This window comes from Dreissena polymorpha, chromosome 8 (genome assembly GCF_020536995.1).
Source record: "Dreissena polymorpha isolate Duluth1 chromosome 8, UMN_Dpol_1.0, whole genome shotgun sequence".
In the NCBI taxonomy this organism is placed as follows: Eukaryota; Metazoa; Mollusca; class Bivalvia; order Myida; family Dreissenidae; genus Dreissena; species Dreissena polymorpha.
The window spans coordinates 84,607,203-84,619,769 of NC_068362.1; the positions used below are offsets into that span (position 1 = coordinate 84,607,203).

Consider the following 12,567-nt stretch of genomic DNA (forward strand, 5'->3'; position numbering starts at 1 on the left):
TAAGAAAAACATTCATAACACATGTTCTTACTTCAATGCCTTTGTAAGCAGTCACCATCTGACCTAAAATGGCACTAAATGACAGGGTTTTATCTCATGTTTACAAGATGTTGATGTTGTTGTCGGTCACAGCCAAACGGCCGCAGTAATCTCCACTGGTAAACGTCATATGTTCAGTTTTGTGACCCCCAGGGCCGGGTCAAATTTGAGCCCAGGGGAATAATTTATACAAATTTGGTAGAGGACTATTAGATATCACTACATACCAAATTTAGTAGCCCTAGGCTCTATAATTAAGAACAAGAAGATTTTTAAAGTTTGCACAAAATAGGCCTTATTTAAGTATATGTTCATTTTTGTGACCCCTGGGGCAAGGTCAAATTTGTTCCTAGGGGCATAATTTGAACAAACTAAGTAGAGAACTATTAGATGTCACTACCTACCGAATTTGGTAGAAATAGGCCCAATGGTTATGGACAAGATTTTTATAGTTTGCACAAAATGGGCCCCATATAAGCATATGTTCAATTTTGTGACCCCTGGGGAACGGTCAAATTTGATCCCAGGGGCTTAATTTGAACAAACTTGGTAGAGGACTATTAGATGTCATTACATACCAAATTTGGTAGCCCTATGCCATACAGTTATGGACAAGAAGATTTTTAAAGTTTGCACAAAATAGGCCTTATATAAGCAAATTTACGATTTTTTGACCCCCCAGGGCAGGGTCAAATTTGACCCAAGGGGCATAATTTGAACAAACTTGGTAGAGGACTATTAGATGTCACTACATATCAAATTTGGTAGCCCTAGGCCCAATGGTTATGAACGAGATTTTTTAAGTTTGCACAAAATAGGCCTTATATAAGCAAATTTTCAATTTATTGACCCCCCGGGGCAGGGTCAAATTTGACCCCAGGGGCATAATTTGAACAAACTTGGTAGAGGACTATAAGATGTCACTACATACCAAATTTGGTAGCCCTTGGCCTAATGGTTATGGACAAGAAGATTTTTAAGTTTACACAAAATAGGCCTTATATAAGCAAATGTTCAATTTTTTGACCCCCCCGGGGCAGGGTCAAATTAGACCCCAGGGGCATAATTTGAACAAACTTGATAGAGGACTAAAAGATGTCACTACATACAAAATTTGGTAGCCCTAGGCCCAATGGTTATGGACAAGAAGATTTTTAAAGTTTGCACAAAATAGGCCTTATATAAGCAAATTTTCAATTTATTGACCCCCCGGGGCAGGGTCAAATTTGACCCCAGGGGCATAATTTGAACAAACTTGGTAGAGGACTATAAGATGTCACTACATACCAAATTTGGTAGCCCTTGGCCTAATGGTTATGGACAAGAAGATTTTTAAGTTTACACAAAATAGGCCTTATATAAGCAAATGTTCAATTTTTTGACCCCCCCCCCCCCCGGGGCAAGGTCAAATTAGACCCCAGGGGCATAATTTGAACAAACTTGATAGAGGACTATAAGATGTCACTACATACAAAATTTGGTAGCCCTAGGCCCAATGGTTATGGACAAGAAGATTTTTAAAGTTTGCACAAAAAAGGGCTTATATAAGCAAATTTTCAATTTTTTAACCCCCTGGGGCAGGATCAAATTTGACCCCAGGGGCATAATTTGAACAAACTTGGTAGAGGACTATAAGATGTCACTACATAGCAAATTTGGTAGCCCTAGGCCCAATGGTTATGGAAAAGAAGATTTTTAAAGTTTGCACAAAATAGGCCTTATATAAGCAAATTTTCAATTTTTTAACCCCACGGGTCAGGGTCAAATTTGACACCAGGGGCATAATTTGAACAAACTTGGTAGAGGACTATAAGATGTCACTACATGGCAAATTTGGTAGCCCTAGGCCCAATAGTTATGGACAAGAAGATTTTTAAAGTTTGCACAAAATAGGCCTTATATAAGCTAATTTTCAATTTTTTAACCCCCCGGGGCAGGGTCAAATTTGACCCCAGGGGTATAATTTGAACAAACTTCGTAGAGGACAATAAGATGTCACTACATACCAAATTTGGTAGCCCTATGCCATACGGTTATGGACAAGAAGATTTTTAAAGTTTGCACAAATAGGCCTTATATTAGCAAATTTTCAATGTTTTGACCCCCCGGGGCAGGGTAAAATTTAACCCCAGAGCATAATTTGAACAAACTTGGTAGAGGACTATAGCTGTCACTACATAGCAAATTTGGTAGCCCTAGGCTCAATGGTTACGGACAAGAAGATTTTTAAAGTTTGCACAAAATAGGCCTTATATAAGCAAATTTTCAATTTTTTGACCCCCCGGGGCAGGGTCAAATTTGACACCAGGGGTTTTATTTGAACAAACTTGGTAGAGGATTATAAGATGTCACTACATAGCAAATTTGGTAGCCCTAGGCCCAATGGTTATGGACAAGAAGATTTTTAAAGTTTGCACAAAATAGGCCTTATATAAGCAAATTTTCAATTTTTTGACCCCCCGGGGCAGGGTCAAATTTGACCCCAGGGGCATAATTTGAACAAACTTGATAGAGGACTAAAAGATGTCACTACATACAAAATTTGGTAGCCCTAGGCCTAATGGTTATGGACAAGAAGATTTATAAAGGTTGCACAAAATAGGCCTTATATAAGCAAATTTTCAATTTTTTGACCCCCCCGGGGCAGGGTCAAATTTGACCCCAGGGGCATAATTTGAACAAATTTGAAAGAGGTTCACCACAGGAACATTCCTGAGAAATTTCATCAGATTTGGACAAGTAGTTTAGGACAAGAAGATGTTTAAAGAAAAAGTTAACGCACGCACGCACAGACGCACGCACGGAGGCACACACGACGGACACAGGACCATGACATAAGACCCGCTGGCCTTTGGCCAGTGGAGCTAAAAACCAACTTTCCCAAGGTCCGATTCCAGTAAACTTTTTATATGTTATAATGTACCTTCTACCTTACCTGGATCAGTCAAAATACCTCTTGTAGCAATTTATTATAGATTTAGGGTATATTGACTTGACTATACCCATTAAACCCCATTTCTCCTAAAGGGAGGCTACATGCAAAAGCATTGCATTCAAGATTCATGTATTATTTGCCATCATCAGAATCCACATTCAGGCACAGGCAATGCTATTTGGTTTAAATTGGAGAAAAGGCAAGCAGAGTAATGTTCTTGTTAGTTTTTAATGAGACATCCAATTGATTCCACATCAACCTCTTCATACAATTTTAAAAATTATAACCTCAAGAAAACAGATTTCCGGCCGGCCGGACTGACGGACAGTGCGATTGCTATATGCCACCCTACTGGAGGCATCAAATGAACCATGATCTGTAAACATGTCTTAATTTTTACAGTTGATATTATCCAGTCCATAAGTCATTGCTTTATGACTAAATTTGAAGAATTTAAAGCGTTCTAAATGTAATAAACATTTGTTTGAAATTCCCATACAATTCTAACACTTATAACATTTAATTATGACAGCACCTTATAACAAAATAATTTAGACTCTTATAGTGTCAAAATGTTAAAACAAGAGAGCCTAAAAGGCCCAAAGTCGCTCACCTGAGATTCAAAGGAACTGACCTGTTCTCTGCAGCCAAAGATGTCATTAGAACAAAATGTTCTTACCAACTTTCATGACTAGTGAACACCCTAGCAGCCATGCTTTTGAACAGACCAGAACCATTTTCATACACATCAAAGATATCTTTTAAACATATATTATGACAAAGTTTCATGAAGATTCATGAAGACATATAAGGAACAAGAGTGCCAAACTGTCAAAGAAACGCCTGTTTGAAGGTTGTGGACAACTTGATAACTTTACCATTGAACTTGACCTAGATAGCATTAAGACACAACTTCTGACCAAATTTGGTGAAGATCGGATGATAACTACATCAATAAGAGAGCGGACACCATGGTAAATCCTTGAAATGCACTAAGTGACCCCGTGACATTGTTTTTGACCTGGCATGACTCATATTCGAACTTGACCTAGATATCATTTAGACACAACTTCTGACCAAATTTGGTGAAGATCGGATGAAAACTCACAGCTCCAGATAAGGGTTGTATTTTCGTAATTACGAATTATTTTCAATTCCGTTACGTATTTATCTTAAAATCTTGTCGTACCATTAAGAATTACAAAATCAAGTTACAAATATTATTTTTACATCGGTTCGTATTGATTTTTTTGAGAGAATTTCGCGTATTAAAGATCTTTTGGGTGCTTATATAAAATGGTTATCGGGTTTGTTTAACAAAGCGCATTTTTTCAAATAAAAGCGGTGTGTACAGTCTCTCTGTCAAAAACAATGGCGGCGCCCAGAGAGCGTCTTAAAAAAACTGCAAAGTGTGCAAAAACACGCTTTAACATATTTTACGCAAAGTGAGCCGAAGTTGAATGTTAAGAAACACATTATAGAAAAGATCTTATACGATGTTGTATGTTCAGTTGCCGACACTGTCGGAAAAAGCTAAAAAAACGCGACACAACGGGTCCAAACTTAAACAAACAAAAAACATTGAACCAGTGGAAGGGACAATTCCCGTGACTAATCGTTGAAAAGATTGATAGTAGGGACCCGTTTTAATTGTGAAATATGTAAAAATTCATTAAAGGCATGCAATCTAAGCACAGTTTGGGCATATGAAGGTATTTGAAAAATAAAATTGTATAATACTGACTAGACACTGTTGAACTCGTATAAATAAAGTTGCTAGTATGTTTATTTTGATTTTTTGCATGAAAATAACCATTATTATTTATTTTTAGGTCATTTAGAAAAGTTAAGATTTATTTTCCAAAACTTACAAGTAATGTTAAGAATAAAATTTCAGAGTTAAGAATTATTTTTGAAGATCTTGTAGTAATGTTAAGAATTTCACAAAACCTCATCTGGAGCTCTGAAACTACTTCAATTAGAGAGCGGACACCATGCTAAATACTTGAAATGCACTAAGTGACCCCGTGACCTAGTTTTTGACCCAGCATGACCCATATTCAACCTTGACCTAGATATTGTCTAGATACAACTTCTGACCAAGTTTGTTGAAGATCGGATGAAAACTATTTGAAATAGAGAGTGGAAACTGCTGTGGACGCCGCCCACCCTCCTGCCCGCTAAGGGTGAAACTATAATACGTCCTGTTTTTAAAAAGGGGCGTATAAAAATGCCCCGCCCCCTGGTGACCATCTTTTTCAAGCAACTGGGAACATTTTCGAACTTGTCCAAGATATCATTGGGACAAATCTTCTGAGAAAGTTTCATGATGATTGGACAATAAATATGGCTTCTAGAGTGTTAACAAGGTTTTACTATAGCTATACAAGGAAAAATGCCACGCCCCCTTGGCGGCCATGTTTTTCCACCAACAAGAACCATTTTCGAACTAATCCAATATATCATTGGTTTTACTAAAGCAATATATAGCCATCCAAGGAAAAATGCCCCGCCCCCTATTGACCATGTTTTTAAAGCATCCCAAACCATTTTCGAACACATCCAAGATATCATTGGGACAAATCTTGTGACCAAGTTTCATGAAGGTCGGAAAATAAATGTGGCCTCTAGAGTGTTAACAAGGTTTTACTAAAGCCATATAAGGAAAAATGCCCCGCCCCCAGGCGGCCATATTTTTCAACCAAACATTACCATTTTCTCACTAATCCAAGATATCTTTGAGACCAATCTTCTGACCAAATTCCATGAAGATCCGACAATAAATGTGGCCTCTATAGTGTTAACAAGGTTTTACTAAAGCAATACTTAGCCATACATGTATAAGGAAAAATTCCCCCCCCCCTGGAGGCAATCTTTTTCAAGCAATCAAAACCATTTTTGTTCTTGTCCAAGATATTATTGGGATGAATCTTCTGACCAAGTTCTATGAAGATCGGACAATAATTGTGGCCTCTAGAGTGTTTACAAGATTTTACTATAGCCATATTAGGAAAAATGCTCCGCCCCTTGGCAGCCATGTTTTTCAAGCAAACGTAACCATTTTCAATCTCATCCAAGATATCTTTGAGACCAATCTTCTGACCGAATTTCATTAAAATTGGACAATAAATGCAGCCTCTAGAGTATTAACAAGGCAAATGCTGACGCCTCACAACGCACGACGGACAAAAGGCGATCACAAAAGGGCACCATGAGCACATTGTGCTCAGGTGAGCTAAAAATGCTATGCTGTTGATGACAATTTACTTTGATACCAATATTATTCGTCCGACACTAATGTAAGTGAATTTTCTTGGGTCATCTCCACCATGTAATCAACTGTTAAAGGAACGTTCAAGCCTGAAGTCTTATATCAGATATTGTAGAAAAATATACAAATATTTAAGATCAAACGAAAATACCAGATTCTATGGATCTACGCAAACTTCATGTTCATAATATAAATGAATATACTGTACCTGGGCTGGATTCTAAGAAAGCATCTACTGCCTTGTAGAAACTGAAAAAAAATGAAAAGGAAAACTTGAAACAACAAGGCAATCCAAAGGGCAGCTTCACACTGCCCTACCCCCTTTAAAGGGCATTGGAGATAGGAGATTGGAGAAAGGTAAAGGGACATTTCACATTAAAAATTTAGCTAGTGTTCAGGACTCATACATTTTGCACATTGTCTCAATGACCTCAACATTTGAGCTAGGTTTCAAGAAAAATCTGTAAAAATACATAGAAGATATGGAGTGGAAAAGAAAATGGAGGCTCATACATATAATTATTTAAGTGCAGGGACCAAATTTAACCTATCAAGGCACTTGCATTTTTTTGCAAGTTGATTTTTTTTCAATTTACATGTTGGCTACATAAAACAAGCATAATCATTGTCACTGTAAACAACATTATCTAGATTGATGTTAAATTCAGTCATTCATTTTTTAACTTTTGAGAGCTTTACGTTTCTTTGCTGTCCCAGCGTCCTCGGATGCCGGCCTCTTAAGAAATTTGTCCATGATAGATGAACGTTTTTGATCGTGCAGACGGAAAGATTTTTAGAAAGTGGTAAACACCAAGACGCTTATAAGCCACAAGCGCCTAGCTAACCATAGCTTGTACCAGAGTAGCTTCCCTTGAATCTTACAACAACAATAATGGCGGCCGAATGTGTTTATGCAATTTTTTAACACTTTAATTGTTTAATTAAAGAGATTTTGATCTTGAAAATGGGAGTCGTGATTATAGAAAGTAATTATCTCTCAATACTCACTCAAAGGATTTATGGAAAAACAGGTTTAAGAAATCTGAAATTTCTACTCGCAGAAAATTGGAAGCTTTATATTTTTCAACTCACTATCCATAAATCTTGCTCGAATTTTGCGAGTATGCGAGCTAAGTTTCGGTCCTCGAAGTGTGACCTTGAGCTGGCATGAATGACTTTTCCCTTCTGTACATTATCTAAATAATTTTAATGTTGAGGCAAGGTGGCGTCAAAAAAAGTTATAAGGTTTTTTTAAGATTTTACTTAGTGACCCAGTCTTGAAAACACAATAAACATTCTCACCAAGTTTCATTAAGATGTGGCCTCTAGAAGGAATACAAGGTTTTTCTTAGATTTAAACTGGTGAAATTTTTGGACGCAGATGATCAAGGCTAAATTTGGCTTATCTTTGATCAAGCTTTACATTCTGCCAAGTGCATTAAGATTGACTGAGTCACACTTTTAACATACTTATGATATATTATATACATATAGATTGATAATAAAGTATATCTAAGATATGATACCTTGACCTGGTTTTTGGAAGTACATGACCAACATTACAACTCCCAGATATTTTTCAGGAAAATATTCTGACCAAACTTCTCCAAAATAGGATGAAAAATGTGGTCTCTAGAGTGGTAACAAGCTTAAAGATGATGACTCACCTCACGGGACACACAATGGACAAAAGAAATCACAATAGCTCGACTTGAGATTGTCATGCTTAGGTGTACTTAAATATTTCATAAATAAGTAATTTTATTTAAGCATCAACGCATATAAGCCCCTCATCAACGAAGATAGCTGTATTATTTTGGTTAAAAGCACTGTATGCACACAGCTTGGTTATTATAATGAAAATGTCTCCATTAAAATATGCAATTGCGACCTACGTTTTAATTATGTTAATTGTTGGAATTTCGTGACCCGGTACTAAGATTTTCTGGTGCAGCACGTCGTGGCTGGTGAATTCTTCTGGTTGGTAGTAGCGGGTGGTAAAGGTCAGGTCAATCACTAGGCCTAGCGATTGGTTGCTATCAGTCATGTGATTGATGAGCATTTGTGGAGTGAACCTGAAATAGTCAATAGTTGTTACCAGTACAAGATATTGCCATCAATTATATTCGCACACACCAATCTATGTCAAAGAGTAAATAATTGTTAAAACCAGTTGTGTTCAATATTATCTGCACCTATCTGATCTAAGCACAGGCAATGAAATATACCTACACATAGACCGCCAATTAGTATAAGATTGTCAACATTCAATGTATTAAATGTTATTTATTTCAATGATTTAAAGAAAATGGCAATAACGGCAAAAAAGTACTCAAATTCAAAATTTAACTGTCATTACTTACAGAATGAACCAATCTGGGAAATAACAGGTCAGCACAAAATAGACAACATGTTTTATTAGCTTTCTCTTGTCTAAATAAACAAATACAATTTTTATAAAGATTGAAAAGAAAAGTGAACAATCAGTTGAAAGACCAATAAGCATCCCATACATGCCGCTTATACCTATAGCTCACTGAACACATATTGCTCTGATCATCTGAAACATTAAAAATGAGCAGAGCGGCTTATTATTTTTATGTAAAAGAAACATTTCAAACATCCCTTTCAAGAAAACAAAATAGACTTTGAAAGACTTAAGCGTTATCTTAATTGAGGTATTATTTTATATAAGCTGTCAGCTCGATGAACAAACTTTGCTATTTTGGAAGCAAACATCATATCAGACTTAAAAATAATGTGACTATTGTTGTGACCCCTATATTTACTTATACCTTGTTAACTTACTATACTAGTTTCACATTTAGGCTAGAGTTTTCAAATTCTACTTTAATAACATTAATACCTGGTTAAATGTTTTTTGAGATCGATTAATGATATTGATGAAAAAACATACCATTGATCTTTTGCCAGTCTTGAGTGAAATTTCTGAAATAAAAGTATATTCATATCAAGCCTGAATTCTTAAACAGTTAAAGTAGTATTTATTTTATTAGTTTGGGAATTAAGGACCAGCCATTTAGATTGGGAAAAATCGCCTTGTTTTGGCAAAGATTTAGTTTTTTTTTCATACAAATGCTTTCAAATTAAGAATCAAAGTGGTTTTAACATTACATTTGCACATTTTAAACTCATAGAGCATGATTGTACTGGCTTCAATAAATTAAAATATGGCCTTTTATAGTTTATGACATTATGCAATATAAACAGGTCTATTCACTACTTGCAAGTCTGTTCCTGAATTTCCTTCAGCTGATGGGAGATAACCATACCTGAGTGAATTGATTTACCCACAAAAAAATGAGAAATTTTAAATAAATATTTTATTCAAGTCATTTGAGAAGATATATAAACCTTTTAAGATTGGGAACGGATGCATTTGTTTGGCCCCAAACTTGCAAACTTAAAAACTTACTGCAATGAGTTTAAGGGACCTTTTCACAGATTTTGGCAGATATTGAAGTTTAATTGTCATTAAAATTTAAATGCTTTATACAGTCGAAACTGACCTAACGGCAACCTGAATTTACCGGTCACCTGCAGACAACGGTCAGTCTGGAATCCCCCCGACCAAAAACACTCTAGATTACACCTGAATTCAACGGCCACCTGTCCATAACGGCCAACGGCCACTATATTCAACTCCGAAATTCATGTTTGAACTGAAATCAACGGTCACGCGTCAGTCGTCTTGAGTCGCGAAAATTAAAAACACTGCACATCATTTGTCCGTCTATTTTGCGGTTAAAGCGTTTGATAGCGGTAAATGCCTTTGATATTATAAAAGCGGCTCGCTGCGAGTAAACAAATAATAAGGTGTTGAGAAGGTTTGTTTTCCGGGGAAAATTGTGGGGGTTTCTTCAACAGAAAATATTTCAGAGTTTTTGACACGTTTAAAGTAATAATCGCTAATTAAATGACCGCTAATTAGCACATTGTACTTACAACATTGAGTATCGATTTTAAAATAACATTTTCGGATCATTCTTTAAAAGAGCTTTCTAGCGTTCACAACACTTCTAAAAGCAATCGGAATAATAAATCACGGAATAACAATGAGTGGTAAACGGAAGTTCCTCACATTAGAGGAGCGAGTCAAGTGTTTGAAACTATTTGAATCTGGAAAAAGTTCGCGTGTAATAGCAAGTGAGCTCTGTGTTGGACGTACGCAAATGCAGAGTGTGCTTAAGCGTAAGCGAGAAATTATGGAGGAGTATGATTCGAATGCAAATGTGAGTTTGAAGCGTTGTATTTTGTATGAGGTTGTTGAATTAAAATGCTTTTTGTGTGATGTTTGCGTACGAATAAATTTGAACAAACTTGTTGCATCTTTTTCTTTGAATTAGAACGGTACAATATCACCGTACTATCGGTTTATGAAAGCGAATCCGCTTTTTAGACTTGTACGGACGTGACGTCAACGGCACGTGACAAGTTTTATTAACTGAATGATCGAGATGCATGATTAAACAATTATACTAGCGTTGATAAAGTCATCACTTTAGTTTAATAACAATATGAAATTAAATCAATCTATAAAATATTATTCTGTATTATTCAATGTAAGTAAATTCTGTTATTATGCTTAGTTAACGGCAATGAGCATTTGTTGAACACTGTGTGCAAACGACTGGGTGGGGTAACGACGTAGCAATACTACCAACTGACAAACCATCTTAAAATTGTGATCCGAATTCAACGGTCACCTGTGGACAACGGTCACTTTGGTCATTTCCCTTGACTGACCGCTGAATTCAGGTTTGACTGTATTGATAAATTTAAACATTGAATATAAAAAGCTCCGGTATGAAAAAAAGAATAAAATTAAAGAAAAAAAAGTAACCCTCAACTGGACTCGAACCACTGACCCCTGGAGTAAAATTCTGGGGCTTAGACCACACAGCCATTCGTGCTCATACAAGTGATGTATTTTATACTTTATATATGAAATCCTTGTAGTGTCACAAAATATGATGACAACAACCCAACTCTCCAAATAATTCAATCATTTGGAGTTGCAACGTTTTATACTTTTCAGGTTTTTAAATTGTCAAAAGATGCATATAATCAGGGATAATTTTAGGCCTGCGTCCTGTACCCATAGAAATAGCAGGTGACGCAAACATTTGCTTTATATGCGTCTTGCAGTGTATAAATTATGATACTGAAAAATATTTCGCAAACAGAGAAAAACGAATTTAAGACCAAAAAACTTGCAAATCGACCAAAAATGGCCACCATTTTACTATTGTGCAATCAATAATCCGGGTCAAAGGAAAGCTTAATTTTGTATTCAACAATAGGACGCGTCATTATGATATGGAGCATGGTTGCATAGCACTATATTTTTCTGACAATTTTGTAATTATCTCGCAACTAATTAACAGTCCTCGTTCAATTCATGTAAAACATGCGAAAATAAGAAATCATGCAATTTTTCCTCGGGCATGGGCATGGGCTTTTAATTTGAAAGATGAATAAAAACTCGTAGTGCTTTGTTTTGAAGTGGAAACTTTTTATGTTAATTACACTCTTAATGGCTACAGTCGTTTAGATATGTCAGTATTGACGTAAAACAGCTCATCTATTATAATGGTCAAGTGGGGTTATTGTTTGTCGAAATACACATGCGTGAATGTGATGTACAGTGGCCTGTTTAAGTCTTGAAAACAATCTAGTCATAAAATTGTTGAGTTGCCTTTTAAAGTTCCCTGTTTAATTGTGACTAGATAGCCATGTGATGTCATTAAAATGTTGAAATACCCTGATCCACTATGTTTTTCTTCTGCTCATAGATGGGACCAATACTTGTTCTAATGGGACCCATAGATTAAAAACCTATGACTCCCTGGGACACATACTTTTGATTTCTAAAATTATCACTGCATATAATGGCTATTTAAGTGCATGGTAAATGTTCAGTATAACTGTTTCCTCACAAATATCATAACTACAATTGAAATTTGTGAATCTGAAACAAAATTTGTAATTTTGTCAATTAACCAAAACATGAAAAGGTCCCTTTAAGTTTAAATCACTGACTGAATATATTATTAAAAATGTATATTGTATTATGACATTTGCATATATCAAACCTACCTCATTCAATGGCACTTTGAATGTAACAAACCTTGTGCCAGCTATAACACTACCAATTGGCGTGTAATCAGTCCATCTGTAATGAGAATTTAACGAACACATACAAAAATGCAGATCATCCGAAAACCGTAAACATATCCGAATTACGAACAATTGTGTTAAGAAAATAAAACTTACACGCCAACATCACATACAGCGGAAT

General features: G+C 35.9%; 1 protein-coding gene across 1 annotated transcript in view; it reads right to left on the reverse strand.

Moving 5' to 3' along the window:
- Positions 1-12,567, reverse strand: part of LOC127842277 (far upstream element-binding protein 1-like) — a 194,794-nt gene that overhangs the window by 182,077 nt on the left and 150 nt on the right. The window contains exons 2-5 of the mRNA XM_052371711.1: positions 12,366-12,441; positions 9,163-9,194; positions 8,141-8,320; positions 6,454-6,494 (exon numbers count right to left, since the gene is read on the reverse strand). Of these exons, the coding sequence (XP_052227671.1) occupies positions 6,454-6,494; positions 8,141-8,320; positions 9,163-9,194; positions 12,366-12,441 (329 nt within the window). The remainder of the gene's footprint in view (positions 1-6,453; positions 6,495-8,140; positions 8,321-9,162; positions 9,195-12,365; positions 12,442-12,567) is intronic.